Source organism: Tetrao urogallus, assembly GCF_951394365.1.
Source record: "Tetrao urogallus genome assembly, chromosome: 10".
Lineage (NCBI taxonomy): Eukaryota > Metazoa > Chordata > Aves > Galliformes > Phasianidae > Tetrao > Tetrao urogallus.
The window spans coordinates 18,176,976-18,193,865 of record NC_136823.1 but is presented as its reverse complement, the minus strand read 5'-3'; the positions used below and the strand labels follow the sequence as shown (position 1 = coordinate 18,193,865).

Genomic DNA, 16,890 nt, shown 5'->3' with positions numbered 1-16,890 from the left:
TTCACATACGGCTCCTGCAGCGAGAGTTGCAGAAAAGGACATGTTTGTAAACAAACATCCATCACAGCTGCTTGATCACACTTGTATTTTCTTGCCCTTTCACCCTTTTTTGCTTATTTTCTTCTGATAAACACGGCTGTGGTTGAGTAACCGTCACCTCATGCTGCACTGCCACTGGAACCAAAAAGGGTGCTGACTAATTATGGGATTATACAGTGATTTGTGCCCAGTAGGGAAGATTGAGCTGGTGGAGAAATACTGAAATCAAACAAAAGGACTGTTGGCACTGAGCCACAGCACCACAGTGCCAAATGTTTGGTGCTTACATTGGTGCCAATACCACGAAGCAAACTCAACATTCACCTGCATGGCTGGTTGCAAACTCCTGTTGCAAAAGCACTTCCTAGCTCTGGAGAGCCTGTGAGACAGGCGTATTAAATGAGCAGTAAAAAGCAACTTAATAGGGTCGCTGTTAAATTAGTTTCAATTATCAAACCCCATTTTAACCAAATGAATGCCTGGCTTCCATCCAGGATGCACATAATTTACATGGAAAAGTGCTGGTTTCTCCCCCTTCCTGGTAATCGATGACTTGTCACTGCTTTGCCTTTCGTTGGGGAATAAATGCCATATTCTCTACTGAGCACATGAATGTACCAAAAAAAACCACAAAAAACAACCCAAAGAGAAAACAAAACACACAAGTTCAAGAAGAAAACACAGTTTAAAAAAAGAAAATAGTGAAAGCCAACTGTTAAACTTTTGATGAAGCAAAGTCAATACTGTTAAATTCTGGAAAACCTTATGGAGACTATTTTCTCATTAGTTGTCTGAAGAGCGTTTCCAGGACATTCTGACAAGTAAGAGAAGACCAAGAGAACCTCTTATAGTTTCAGAGTTGCCTACATTTCCTTCTCTAGGTATGGTCACAGAGTACCTGCTTGTCAAGAACAGAGGAGGCTGGAAACCTCTCCAGTTGTGTCCCACAGGCATCAGACCTGCATTAGGCATTCACTGGACCACAAACTCATGATAAATCAACGAGGTGAAGGATCGTGGCACTTCAAATTATTGCCAAATCAACAACTGGGACGCGAGCTTAGAAACAGACAATACTGTTGTTTGTTCCGTATGTGTCTCCTTATGAGGGACAGTGTAAGAAACTTGAAATAGATTATTTGACACCAAGAATTTTGCAGCAGTTCTTCAGAAGCCAAGGAAGTGTGCATCTCATCTTCATTCCACCCATGCATCCAGCTGTCTCCAGCCCTTTTTTATCTTCTGCATCACCCCCTGCCTTTGCATCTCAGGAATCCTAGCCATCAGCCTGTCTTCTTTCAAGTACCTCTTCAAATGTTGTCTAGTAAAGCCCACACAGCACGAACCTACAGAAAATGCCATTTCACATGGATCATCCTAAAAATGGAAGGAGAGTGAATGCTACAGGAATAAAGCTTGATCTGGCTCTCAGTGAGTGTTTCATCTCTCCTGCTCACACAGACAGGAAGCTTTCAGGGCAGAAATGATTTATTCCTCCAAGTCCCACAGAACACCCATTCTATTATCTGCCTTTTGCAAGTGAAACAAAAATAGTATTCTGAACTTTGTTAGGGATCCTTCTTTGCATTCATGGAACGCATAGATAGTATGATTTAAATGATAGCAGGACAGATAGCCCAACAGTAATCAAGAGGAAGCCACCCAAATCATGCTCTACTCAACACGTTCAATCAAACCTCCTTACACATACTGCTTTTCAGCTCTGCAGAAAGGACATGGGATGTTTTATAAATAACAAATTATGCTAAAGCAGATGCACTTTTCACAGGTTTAATCTCAGAAAAGTGGAATTAAGATACATCAAAATATTAAGATAGATATATTTTTCATACATTTACCGACACCTGGAAAGTTTAATTAAGTTGAAAGTCACCAATTTCAGCTGAAGATGGCTGGATGGTTAATTACTTGCCTGTCTAACTGATTATCAACTTCTGCAGTACTTAATTATAAATGGTTGTAATGCTTGCCTTGCTTCACGGCCTAATTAATGGCATATAGACTGTTTAACAGTCATGTGTTGGTTTGATTATGAAGTTAAATACATGAATTTTACTGCTAAATAACAATTCAAACATAAAGAAAAACAAATGAAAGTCCTGCAGTGCTAACGTGCAAGTTCCTCTTTCAGCTTAATACTTTGTGAAACTTCTCTAAACTTGTAATAAGGAGTCTGTCACAGCATTTGACAAATGCTCCCAATTAACCAGCATTAAATAATATTCAGATGAGTGAGCTGCACTATAACATTCTGTGCTCTATTCATTAAAGCAGCATTTATGGTGAGCAGCTCACTTACTTTCCACAGCACAGACTCCTATGCAAGAGCACATGAAAACATCCACACTGCTGAACTGCTCATATGCTGCAGGTCACAGAGCCCTGGTGACGACCAGAAAATGAAAATATCTTTGCATGGAAACTTTTGCATGTGGTGAACACAGATATCCTTGTTTCTAGCTATACATGTACCCTAGGATTGCAGTTCATAGAATTAAGGTTAGAAAACACCACTAAGTCCAACCACAGCTCTCAGACTACACAGAGATGTTGTCAGAACTGATGCTGGAAGATGGGAACAGAGTTAGCAGCAAACCCCAGTGCCTGGTTTTCATTGTCTCTCTTACCTTCGCATTCTCCTCAACGACCACGTAAAGACTGTAAAGACTGCAAAATGAGCTCCCTTTCCAATAATATTTACTTTTGCTAAGAAATATTTCACCTCTAAAAGAAATTGACTAAGCACATCAAATGTTGCCATAACGTTTCAGTCTTACTGTCCATAAAGAAGCATTTTGAGACCAAATTCTCCCTGATTTGATAGATAGTAGAGAAGTAGGTGTTTTTCTAACTCCCTAAGTGAGATTTAATTTCAATACCTACCTACTAATTTAAATGCAAAGAAGCTAAATTGAAAAGAGGCATCATATAAAATGCACAGGGGATCAATACGCAGTCAGATCGTCAGTACATCTGCTTATAAAAATGTCTGTGTATTCTATTTTATTTTAAGTGCATCGTCTTACCTCAATAATTTTTTCTTTGAGAAAGATGTAATTAAACTTGCCCTGATGGACTTACGAGTTAAACAGAGAAAAACACAATGTATGTAATCATCTGCATGTGAGAGAAATTAGAGAATTGCACTGATACTGTCTCTGTAATTTGGGAAATCATGGCCTAAATCACAGTCAGGTCACATCTAGCGAGGGCTTTGCTGCTGGCAGAACAGGAGCATGAAAAGGGTGCAGACCAATCCACTGCAATCAAAGTAAAACTTGCCATGTGACCTATAAATAAGCATTCATTACATATAACCACATACATTTTCCAACCTTCCCTCTACAGCAATGCACAGCTGGATGGTAATGTAGAATCGCATCTGGTGGCTAAAAGTCTTGAGGTTGCAATTTTATTTAATTGTTGCCCACTTCAGATTTAATTGTTTTTACCTCTTAGCTCTTCCCCTCAGAAGTTTTTACCAATCTGATTTTACTTTCCTCATTTAAACTGACCTCTTTATCTCCAGCTCTCCAGACAACAGTAGCAGTTCCTTGTTTGAAAAAGTTTGAAAACCCCTCTAACATGAAAGACCGAGAGTGAATGTAACATCCTCTCCAACATGGCTTCAAAGTTTAATACAACGCATGAGCTTGCAACCTTTTCCATTGGAAATCCCTCCCTACAGCCTGTTCACAGAGCTCGCGTAGCTTTCCCTTGACATTAGAGGAATGCTAGATGGTTCTGGCATGAGTTAAAGACACTTGAACTCTACTTAGCAACAGAAAGCACAAGGGAAGAAGGACTTTCCTCAGGAGGACTCCAGCCTAAGTGCTCAGAACAGACTTGTGCCAGCTCCAGCATCACCTCCACTGCATCTTACAGGAACCCAAACTGCCAAATGTTATCAATGCCAAACTGTAATACTTGTGGGTCTTTGCTTCAGCACTTACAGTTGTTCTTACTGTGAAAACAAGAACTTCTACAACAGCACGTCCCATTAGCTAGACAACAATCTTCATCTATTGCAGAATCATCCCTTGGACACGATGAGAACACAACACAAAATCAGTTCAACCACATTCAAGAGGCAGTAACACTTGTTGACACAAGACTCAGCCTGAGGCTTTGGGAAAGTTGGGGAGCTTCACTTCACACTAAAGCCCTGGTTTTACATACACCGTTTCAAAACATCTCAACAAAAGATAAATGAAAAAGAGTTTCGTGACTGCAGAAAATTAACAGAACTTGCTAATAAGGATTTTGGGGGCGCATTTATAAAGCATATTTAACAGACTGCGCTATTACCACATACCCTGTAAGCAACGGGATTACTTTGCCCTTTTGCTGTTTGGGGTCACCTGGCCTTCCTCCCACCTTCCTGGCTCTCCTGCAATGCAGAAAAAACCTCAGAGTTTTAAGGATGAGCCTGATCTCATCTGCATAAACCTCCTACGAATTTCACTGACAGCTTTCCAAGAGCCAAGAAGCCATGGGCTGCGTAGTGTTGGAGAAGCAGTATTAACAGGAGTCATTCGGAGCTTTATCTACTCCAAGTGCTGTGCAAACAGTAATTAGGCAGTCGGGTACAGAAATGCAAAGTGCTGCAGAACTGACCAAAATATAAATTAATTAATTATAGAGCGGCAACAGATTAATCACTTTCTAGCTAACATCAAAGCACTAGTTGTGGGAACTGCGCAGCATCAGACAAAAGCACTGAACAAAATGAATTGCCATATCACTTACAGAAGACTAACATTCAATATGTACAAATATTTCTTAGTCTAATTATTTGTATTCACACATGAAATCTAGCAGAACTTTTTCCGTACATAACCTACATTTGTTTGGATAAACACATGCATTCAAACTGGCTTGTAAATATTCATCTCTGTAGGAACTTAATTTGTAACAGATTGGGATGCCCAGATCTCATTGGAATTCAATGGGAACTGGTGAAGAAATGTCCAACATTTCTTGAAAAATTACCCTTCATTTGATGTAAACCAGCCCTGCTGATTATGTCTTATTTTATGCTTCCTATTTGTGTATTAAGTGATCAGTATCACGCTAACTTAGGCCTTGTACTGTTATGAAATTTGAACGTCTGAAAATAAAGTATCAAAATGAGACACTTTGTGAATATATATACAGTGCACAGTAAGTTTTCGCTCACGCATTTGCTCATTAAAGCCAGCTCTCTTCTCAAGCTGCATCGATATAATTTACAGTGATTTTTGTGCAACAGTGGAACGCACTTTAACGCTGATTGCTTTTTTCCCAGGGAATGACATAGCCATGCTCTAAACACCCTGGCATGAGCCACTGCTGAGGCATTTGGCTATCTCCTGTATCCTGGTTGTGTTTCTACCTCCTGGTTACGTTTCTGAGGCCACTCCAGTCTCCCTGTTCAGAGCAGATACAGCTGCCACTGCGCCTTCCCTTTCACAAACCAAGCTTCTGGAAACAGAAGCATCATTAAGGGGCTGCAAGAGCAGTTTGCTTATTGAAGCTGCTGTGTTTACATGGCGCTTGCTAAGAAGAAAGGAGGGAGAGCCTTGCTTGTGCTGAGTGCAGATCTTCGTCGGTAAAGGGCGAGAGCAAGTGCAAGGGCAGAAGGCAGAGCCCAGGAGGCTGGGCACAAGAGCAGGCCATGACAGCAAAGCAGAAGCACCCCTCAAGGGCTGCCAGGTTCCTTCATCCTCTGCCAAAACCTGCATGGATCTTCACAGGTTAAATCACATTACAAAACACGCACACTCGCACAGGTAACACTATTCTTTGAGCAGGTCTGCAGCTCATTAGCATGCAAATAAGACTTCAGCAATGAAGCTGCTTACTAAAGGAAGGTAACGAGGAAAAGATTTGCCTAAGAGTCACAAAAAAGCAGGACATTTCCTACAGCCATGCTGCTAGGCCTGCGAGACGACCAGCTGCACTGACCAGGTGTGAGCCGGACCGCTGCTGTGCTGCACCTCCTGCAAGGCAAAACCAGCTCCTCACTCACTGCCCACTGCACAACTTGCACTGAGCATCTGGGAATCAACTCAGTAAGAGGAGAGTGACGTGGTGCTAGGAGGAAAGAAATGCTGTTGCATGCTCTGCTGAAGCCTTCACTTTGCTGACCTTAAACTTTCTGCAACAGATGCCTAAAATATAGAAATTACAGTACAAAAATATTTTCCATGCTTTTGTTTTTCCATAGTTTTGTTTATTTGCTCGTAATAAAGGCTCCTGCTCTCTGTGCTCCCGCAGCATATCTTCTGGAGGGTTACAGCTCCTGGGCGCTGCATTGCAGAATCTCTCTGCATTCAATTTTCTGCCAGCTCATAAACTGTCGTAGCACATTTGGGAAAACTTGGAACCAAATTTCAAAAATAGGGGCCAATATGTACAGGAATAAAAGCACCTTTGCATTCAGTAGGGCCAAGCAAAAGAAAGTACGTGATATTAGAAGCAGTTTGCTATTACCTAATGCTGAAATAGGGCCCTGACAGTGTTCACATGGAAAATGCACGCAAGATACTAAACGAAACACTGAGTGTGAAACAGCAGATAAATTAGAGCAAACAAGCTGAACACCAAAGTGACATATGCATGAATTAAAATCTAACAGCCCCCTCTCAGAACAAAACACATCAGAGAACCACAGCAGTGGCAGAGCCTGTGGCAGCAGAGCTGCTTGCCTGGAGTGAGCTTTGCTGGACCTTTGTAAATCTGAGATGTCTTCAGGAACTGTTTCAGCTGCAGAAAAATGGCATTCTTCAGAAATTTTATTTTGCTCAAAACAGTGCAACTCTCAGGGGAAAAAAAAAAACCAAACGTAAAATACAACAGCTGCAGAAGATGGTTTTATTGATGAAATATGTTATTCTAATTATTTGTTAAATGAAGTGTGTTCTTAGCTGTAACACTCCTCATAACACCACTTTAATGGGATTTGAAGCTATACTCTACATAGGTTTAATTGGGCATTGAAATAAAGCTATACTCTACGTAGGTTTAATTGGGCATTGAAATACTTAGCACTGAACGTGAGAAAACAATGTTTGTCAACAGCAGCTTGGATTGGGAGATGGGCAGAGCAGAGCTCTGAAACATGGAGCTTTTGCTGTGCTGGTATTGTTCAGCTGGTGAAGAGCAGCAACCTCTGGTAACACCAGCCATGGGGCACAGCCTAGTTTTACCATTTTGTCATTGGAATGTAAGATGCAGCAAACTTTTGCTTTGGTGCAAACACTCTAAAACAGAAAGTTTTAAAACAATGCTTTACCTGCAAGGCACACCATGAATGATTGCAGCACGAGCAGCTCCCATAGCAACCTCATCTTCAGCTTCCCAGGGCAGAGGAGACAGGTTCAGGAACTGCAGGAGAGAACCAGGCTCCGTGGAAATTTTAGGCCACTTTTAATCTGTAAAAGAGAAAAAGAGATTACGAGGAGACCTAGGATTGTTGCTCCTTCTGTTTCTTGAAAGTTTACTTTTCTTCCCAGGGAAATCACCTCCTAAGATCAAGAAAGAAGCTTTCAAAAACCATTAAGAATTGAAATCATTCTGAGAAGCAGTAAGATGAGCACTGGTGTGAAGAAGAGGAAAAGAAGTTTGTCAGGAGAGAAGCATGGAAGCTTATGTAGAAAACCAGCTCTGCAAAGCGAGGCTCCAGGTGCACTGGGCACTCAGGATGCTGAGATGGAGCCTCAGGTCTGCACATGTCTGCATCTCTCCATTTTCTCTCTACAGCAGACGCACTCACTGCCTCTCTGGGATAACTACCAAATAGTTAATTCTGTAAACTACAGTTAAGAAGAAAGTTATAAGAATCATTCTTGCTTCTCTTCAACAAATGCCACCCTCAGGTTAAGCAGACTGCCTCTCCAGGCAATGCTTGCTAAGCAGCATTCTCATCCTGCTCAGGGCAGGGGAATGTGTTTCCTGTCTCACATCTTCACTGTCCTGGAAATCTTCAAAAATACTTCCAAACATCTGGTGAACCTCGATCATTTGCTCATTCTCAATTACAATTAGTAAGCAGCTGTAATTTTGAAGCAGGGAATCTGAAGATGCTCTGCTTCTCACTGCAGTACATCCACCCTGCACAACGCAAGGGCAAAAAAAAGTCTCTCTCGTGAAAGAAATCTTTTCCAGAGCAAGCATTTAAATATTAAAAAATAAATAAATCAAGCCAGACACACATTCTTATAACTTATTTATATCACTGAAGGCTGGAAGTTAAGGAGCCTTTGTGCTTACAAGACAAACTGCATGACTAATAGCACGTGAAGGGCTATCATTAGAGGTCTCCGCTTGCTTTTGTGAGATAAAATTGATAGGATTCCTCTAATAAAGTCAGGTTGAATGCACTGAGAAGACCAAGAATCTGTCTTCTGATGCAATTTTCAAGAGGGTAGAGATTAATTGAGTATATTCATCTCTTCTCACGCAGACTGATTAGGCTAGCTGGGGTTAGCAGGAAGGCCTAATCAATGGAAACTAATAACATCTTAAGTGAGTGATTAGAGCATTAATTATTAATTTTTCTAGGAAAATGCCATCATAGGCCTTCTATATTGATTTACAAAGTTAAGCAGTTACTCTGTGTTTATAGGCAACTCAAGAAATGTATTTGTTTGCCCTCTGTAGTCTGCACAGACGTACAAACACTTTTTCCTCTCTGCACCACATTCTGTTGGTTACAGCTGTGCCCCTACAGGAGACTTCCACCAAAGGCTTTCGGTGCTACACTCACCTCAGTGAGACTGGAGACAAACCCTACATTCACCAGTAGCTGCTGAAATTCTTTTGTGCTCTTGTTTTCCCATGTACCATTCCCATCAATAAGCCCATCGTGTCACTTAAAAGGCTGCTCTTCATTACGCCACAGCACAATGCTTTATGGATACTCCTCTTACTGCAATAAGCTACCTCAGACTACCAGAAAAATCACTTACAACCTTTGATACCTAATTAAAAACGCAAGAGGTACAGCACTTATCAACTTAAACCACTGCCAGGACACCTATGGAAAGCAGCACAGACCTGCCAGCCTGCAGGAAGGCCAGCCAGCACCACTAGGTATACTAAACACAACATCTCACCACAGCAGAGCTGAGCAAAATGCCTCCATTTGTCCCACGGGCTTTGAGGGCAGTGCTTCTGGAGAAGTGATGGAGATGAGAAGCTGTTCCTCATGGAGGACCACGGAGCAGGCAGTCCTGTTTGTAGATTTCTCATGCTTCTCTTCATAGAATCACCAAGGTTGAAAAAGACCTACAAGATCATCCAGTCCAACCATCCACCCATCACCAATAGTTCTCACTAAGCCATGTCCCTCAACACAATGTCCAAATGTTCCCTGAGCAGCTGCAGGGTCAGTGACTCCACCACTTCCCTGGGCAGCCCATTCCAGTGCCTGACCACTCTTTCAGAAAAGTAGTATATCCCAATGTCTACTCCCCAAGGCTGCTGGGTTACTTATTTCATTCCCTGCTTTTCTGTCACTGCAAGAAAATCCTCAGTCTTCACCTCCTTACTGCTTCTTGCTGCTGCTCCTGATGCCCCATCCCTCTGGGGGAAGGCTGCAGCACTCTGCCTGTTTACACCTATTCTACTCACAGCTTTCTGCAAACTACTTTATATTCCATTCAGGAAATCATGCTTCTCTAAGCATTTTAAAAACTAATACAAAACATTTCCAAAGTATTAATGTAAATTAGTTTTTGGCTTATAAGGGCATTAAAAATAGCAGGCTCTTTCTTTCTTCCCAGGATGATTTTGCACAGTCATTGGGTCTTGCTTTCAGACAAAAATAAAAGCTATGCTAAAAATACACATTTTTAGTACTCAGCAGAGTTAATAATTAAGCCAACTGAAAAAACTGAAACTCTTCCCTAGTGCTTGGTTGTTCAAATATGCTCCATAGATCCAGCAGACATCAGAGGGTCACAGATGTCCTCCAAAGAAAAAGAAATCAGGTTCCCTAACGTTACCATAACACACACCAGTGTGGTACAAGGAGTTTCCCAAAGAGAAATGCTGCCTGTCTTATCATAAAAAATAGTGAAAAGTAAATGAGATGATCACAATTACAAATATTTTCCTAAGGTTAAAATACAGCTGTATTCAAGATGCTGCTGCGTTTTTGTTTCTCACGATAGTTCCCCATTTCACATGTGAGTGACTCCAATCTCAGAAATGTTTTCCTGTAAACATAGCTGCTATTCATATCAGTAGGCTCCTTGTTGAAGTCTCTGTAAAATGTTGAAACACAATTTCTTATGGTAACAACTTTGGGAAACGCAGTATTTGTATACGAGCAAAAGATACATAATTGAACAGATCCTTCCCATTTCTAAATGTTTTCTGACTATAACATCCCAGGGGGTTTTGCTTCGCTTCTAAAGCACTTCAAAATATTTTATTTCCAGAAAGAAGTGCATGCAGTTTCAGCCTTATTTCTAAAAAGACAAAAATGACAAGTGCTCGCAGTTTGGAAGTGCATCCCATTAGAAAATACAAAGGCAACACACATGTGCCACACAGATGTCTTTCTGACTTTACTTTCAGCATTCACTTTCACCCATTGCAAATTCTTCTGCGTGTGATTGGAGTTTGATGAAAAAAGCTGACTCTAAGAATTCTGACCGTAACAGGGAGTGAGAGGGGAAAAAACTCATGGGCAAGGAAAAGGGAAGATCTGTGACAGTGGTTGTGGTGGGGATGGTTGGATTTGGTGATCATAGCTGTCTCCTCCAACCTTCATGATTCTACAGCTCTCATTTTGGTGTGAAGGCAGGGCTTGTTGCCAGTAATTTCAATTTGCATTGTTAACGAGTAGCACTTTTGAACAAACACAAAGGAACAAAAATATAAATAAATATAATAAGGTCAAGCTATAATGATGCATTCAACACATCCTTTAGATGCAACTCCCTTCTCTCACTCTGCTGCAGCTTTCAGCAGAATGGTAAGAGCCCACTTCGGACTGCAGAGGCTCCCAGAACATTCTGAAGGAAAACTTTCAAAACTTGTCTCCAGCCCCAAAGCACTGCAGCAGCACCAAGAAGCCTTAGCAACCAGCTCACGTTTTCCTTCTGCACACCAGTGCACCACACGGTGCCAATTCTGTGAAACTCCAAAATAAATCACTGTTAATGAAGCATGCTGCACATACAGACAGCAACAGGCATCTTTTAATCACCTAAACAAAGAAGAGCCAGAGGTAAGCACAAAGCACCCTCAACACCAGCACAGGAGCTGCCAGTGGATGCAGCAGCACCTGCCTTACCCAAACTTCCAAAGCATTACCAACCTTTCTAAACTGGAATGTGGGATTATAAAAGTAGCCTTCAGACTTGGTGCAAAAAGAGAGCAGAGCGATGGGCTGCCCTGACCAGCGTGAAGACTGGCATAGGTTCCCTTTAGCAGAATGCCACTAAAATGGATGCAAAACTGGGCATCCAGTGACAAAAGGTGCCTAAAAGATGTCCCCATAAAGTTGGGGTCTTTGCAGTAGTTTTTCACAGTGATTTTCTCACTGCTCAGTTCCTTTGTGGCAGCTATTATTATGAGCCCTGAGATAAATATCAGCCTTCCAGGAGAGGCCCTTTTGCACTGGGAGAAGAAAAGGGAATTCAAAGGGCAACCATGGGAACGGAGGGGAGCAGGAGCATCTTGCACTGCATTCACAGCATGTCTGTCAGATCCTGATCCACCTCAAGCTGCTTTGCTGAAATTATCCCTTCTGGAGCTGTGCTTACACACAATTCATGCACTAGGAAATACATATGGGTGTAACGTGCATGATAAAACAAATGACACACATACACTGTGTTTCTGAGACGTGCCTATGACAAGCGGGGATGAAACACTTCAAAAAATTAATTACCTAATAACAAGACTGAGAATAGCAATGTCAGTTGTTACATTCCATGTTACATTATATCCTGTTTTGTCCTTCGGGCATTTGTTCCCACCCATGAGACAGCGATTTCATTTCACTCTACCCAGGAAGCTGTGGCCCCTCAGCGCACACACAACATCCAGCTCATTCTTCTCGTTTGTATTTGTCAGGTTCTCTCCTGTGTGCCATGCCAGAACCTTCCTCCCCGAAAGGGCAGCAGCCAGAGCCCAGCTGTCCCCTAGGAGGACAAGGCACACAGGTACATGGCATGGGTACACCTGTCAGACTGAGTACAGCTGCTCACCTGATTGCACCAACCACATCCACACGGCCAATGTGTTTCTAACGGCGTCAGCAAAGATCGCTGAAGGAACAACTCAGTAAGCATCCAGCGCAGTGAATCATGACCCACAGCACTCAAACATACTTTCTGCTGCCCTCCTGGATGTCAGCAGGGGGCGATTTCACCTCCTCTGAAACCCATCCAGCTGTGGTCAGCTGTGCTAAACAGGGCAGCCCTTCCCTCCCATGCAACACCAGGTGTGCACTGCTGCCAGCAACCCTTCCTGACCTGTTAGCTCATCAGCTCTTACAAGCAATACACCTCCTGGCCTTATGCAAATACACATATGTGGTTTAAACGCTATCTAGAAACTCCAGAGATACCAAACAGTCAAACAAGAACTCAGACACTCTTCCAACGTTTTGCTGTGTTGCAGAGTTGCCCACACAGCCACGGCAGCAGCAGCGATCCGTGCCAAACACTGCTATTCCCTGCTGCACAGCACCTCCCGCCTCAGAGCACAAATCACCACCGATGAAAAAATGGCAGTAATTAAAGCCTTTTAATTACGAGTCACTAATTACCACACAGTACCCTGTTAGAACCCTCGCTCTTGTCCGCTGCCCCCATGAATTGCTCTGTGAAACGTGAATCATTTGTAAGCATGAACAGCAGCTCGAGGTAAGGAGATCTGGGTGACTAAAGGCAAACCTCAATTGAAGCTGCAGGTGTTCATCGGGGATCACTTTGTATTACTGCATCTTTTCCATGGAATGGATGTATTAAAGCCACACACTGCACAGTGCTGCCCATCCTGCAGCTCACTGACCCACACAGCTCCCTGCCCCACGCACAGGTAAGTTTTCCATGAAGGGTTTGGAAGTTCCAAACAAGCAGCTATCTTCTACAGCAAGGAACAAATAATCAACTCTGCACAGGATGCCAGCTTTCAGGATAGCAAAGAAAGTTTTATTTGCAAGAGGTTCAGGAGAGGAAGCAAGCCCTGGACACAAACGCAGGACAAGGAGCGCTTGGCCTGGAATGCTGTTTATCATCCCATTCCCGAAGTTTCATCTCCAAGTTTCCAAAGGCAGTGCTGATGCCCTGGCCATGCCCTTGGGCTGAACTCAGCAGTGCTCCTGCCAGCTGCAGCCTATTTTCAGTGCTCCATTTCTCACCACGGTTATGTAAGAAGGCACAGCTTATGGTGCGAAGCCAAACGCTCGGCTGTTTGTGTGAAACTGAGGAACCCACGCAGTGAGGCAATACAGCCAAATAAGAGTATTTACAAAGTCCTGACCCGCTTTTCCTCATGGATGTCCAGAGAAGGCACAGAACCACTCCTGCTCGTCCCTCAGAGTTTTCCTTACAACAGCAATAGCTGAAATCACTGCTCCCTTTGCAAATCTAAAGGTACATCTGGGTCAGATCCCTATTTGCAATGTTTTGCTGTCAAATAGCTAAATACGTGAAGGTGTTTGTTTCATAATAAAGCAAGCTGCTCCCCATGGAAACCAGCAGGAAAGCAGATAAATGGAGGTCTAGCTTTCACAGTCCTACAGAACAGGTAACTTAGCACCGACATAGTCAACTGGAATGGCTCAGATCTTCACTCTGGACTGAAAACAGCTGCCCAACCCCTCAGCCCACAAAACAAGCAGCCAAGAGGAGACCTTGAAGGATGGATGGACCCATCTGCTGCAGGGAGCTCGAGAAGCCAAATCCTTATGGTTTGAAGCAGAGAGAAAGCGAGTGCTGCTGCTCAGGCCGTGATGTCAGTGGGGGTTGCTCTGAGGTGTAACTCAGGGAATATATGTAGGCTGTAACAGAAAACAACACATCGCACTTGTAGTGCATTGGAACATCACTAGTGATTTCCAAACCTCATAACTGCAGATAAGTGCAGATGGAAACAACTGCCATGGGCAAAACAGCAGGACTGAGGTTATGGCCAAAGGCTGCAGTCACCAGAAGCCCCTGGCCCAGACTGTGCTCACGCTGCAGAGCACAGGGCTGGAGACAGCCCTGAGCTGCTTTGCACCTCGGAGCTCCTTGGACATCAAGTCTCTGCAGATGCTTCAAGACCTGCCCCCAGGTAAGGGGAGGGCAGAAGTGCCCAGACCCATCTCAGGGCTGACAGACCACCCCAGGCCAAGCACTGCACAGTGACCCCCGTGACACCTCTGTGTAGTCACTGCTGTTCTGTGATACACTCCATAATGCAATCTTTTTGCTCTGATTTAATTACTAAACATAAAAGGAAATAAACTTCAGAAGGAAAACAAAGAAATTGCACTGCGTGTAATTTATGGGAGCTATTCTTCAGCTGAATGCCATAAAACCCTGTGTGTTTATGATCCCCTATTAGAGGGCTGAAAACACACTTGCATTTGCTTATATTGACTATGCAGATTATGTGATATTGCCGCTTTTTTCTGCCTCTGCCATTTTTCACAGGAGCAGCGTATTTGTCTAAAGACATCCCTGCACAAAGCATTGGTTCCTACTAGGAGGAAAAAAACCAAAGCCTAGCTGTGTGCTCCTCATAGCCACAGGCTGCTGAGTAGGAAGCAGCGAGCAGCCGGCGGGGGGATGCAGGAGATAGGGGCACAGTGCCCAGATCTGCTCTCAGTCCACACTAACAGTTACTGGAGGGAACTTCACGGCCAGACAGAACAGGACCCAGCTCTGCAGTGGATAACGATGTCAAATGATCTGAGCTGAGCAGCATTGCAGGAATGGCGGGACGGCAGCGGGAGGATTTATTGAGATATCATGCTAATCCCTCGGTTTTCTTGTCATAGGAAACAGATGAAAGGAAATAAGGTTTGCAAACTTGACTGCAGCATTGATTTATGTATAACAGCTTCAAAAAGCAAGGAACAGAAACAGGAACGTGTGTTCCTGTTATCCCTGACTTAGGGCTCTGCACAGCAGTGGGCACAGTGGGGCTCCTGGCTCTCCTCCGAGCAACTTGCCTTCCCAGCCACCAAAGGGCGGACGCAGCCACACTCCTCCATCCCAGGACTGAACCCAATTGAGGGGAGCAGCGAGAAGCAGGGTATTGGTGCACATGTAATGCAATGTCTTTGGCACCCAGGACAGCTTCAGCATAGAGATTGTACTCCTCTCTTCTGTAAGCTGTTCCCTGAGCAGCAGGTTCTTCTCCCACCTTGCACAGATGGAGTTGGTATGAAAAACAGGATGAATTCACACCCAACTGAGCCTATTCTCTGAAGAGGTGGCAAAAGTTCATCTCTTGCCAGCTTGCAGATAGGCCCAGCTAGCTAAGGAATTAAATATACGCTGTGCATCCTAGTGCTGCAGTCACAACATTCCTTTTTACTGCCTATTAAACCCCCTTTTAGTATCTCCTCGAGTTTTAATTGTCAGCGTTTCAGCCTTCATCTGTGCCTCATCTCTGTGCCAACTCTTCTCCAGTTACAGTCACTATCTCACACCTCTTGTTTTGCATAGATGGATCTGTCAGCTCAAATTTAATATACTCAGTATTTGACAAAACTTCTTAGTGGTTCCTGGGAGCTTCTGGGACAGTGTTGTTTAACACATCCTGAATAGAAAATAAATAGTTCAAGAAAAAAAAAAAAAAAAGGATTTAAAGGAGCACAGAATTAGAAAATTAAGGCTGAGAAGGAGATGAAAAACACTTGAGTAAAAACTTCATCGGCTTTAGCTTCATAGACTGGATTGAGGCTCCAGCTCTGAGCAAGGAAGACAACCCACATAGCTACACAATTAGAGTGATCTTGGAATAGCTACATAAGGATTTACTGCAAACAATAGAAGTTCAACTCTACAATTTAAGTTATAACAGTGGGGTGTTAATTTATCTCCTGTTAAGACAGTTAAAGCAATGACAAGTAGCTAGAACCAGAGAGCAGAAATAGCCCATTTTACGGCCTGACATACAGATGGAAAAGATCTTTGATGTAACAGAAGCCCATCAGCTCCAATGGGCTTTGGATAAGACCAGGGTGGAAATACTAGTAAAAATAGCACTGTAGGAAGAAATGGTGTAATAATAATAAATACATGCATCATAGAATTTGTCAGTTAAATTAGTTCTATGTGCAGGATAACTCATGAGAAACAACTATTTAACACTATAAACCTTCACCAAAATATAACAAGGAGCCCTTATTTCATTTTTACTTTAATTAAAGCAGCAGCTCGACGCACAGCCATTACATTCCCCATTATTTTACAGCCACCACACTGCCAAGAGAACTCCATGAAATACCCAAAGTGAGCCAGAAGTCGCAGATAAAACAGGAGAAAGATAAATATTTCAATCAAAGTGATGCCTGCACAAGAGCTGGCTCAATGGCTCCACATGAGCCAGGCAGCAGGCAGGAGATAAGCAGAGATATGGCTCGGGCTCTGATGCTATAAGCAATGAGCATAGGCTGATTTTAGTCTCTGCAGTGGAAGAATGAGTCCAGGAAAGCTTTGGGTTCCCTGAAAACATTAGACAGAAGGCAGAGAAACTGAGCTGATAGTTACAAACACAGCAGGAAAAATCTTTTCTTCCTTTATCACTCTACGCATGAGAAAAAGAAAATCACCATGAAGGCACAGCAGGAATCACTACTGAGTGCTAATCACAGGATGGCGTTGTTTTGAG

At 43.1% G+C, this 16,890-nt stretch overlaps 1 protein-coding gene across 1 annotated transcript in view; it reads right to left on the bottom strand.

Moving 5' to 3' along the window:
• LOC306950093 (contactin-4) overlaps positions 1-7,391 on the bottom strand; it is a gene marked incomplete at both ends in the record, with an annotated part of 119,835 nt that extends 112,444 nt beyond the window's left edge. The window contains one exon of the mRNA XM_079540242.1: positions 7,337-7,391. Within this exon, the coding sequence (XP_079396368.1) occupies positions 7,337-7,391 (55 nt within the window). The remainder of the gene's footprint in view (positions 1-7,336) is intronic.
• Positions 7,392-16,890: the final 9,499 nt, after the last annotated feature.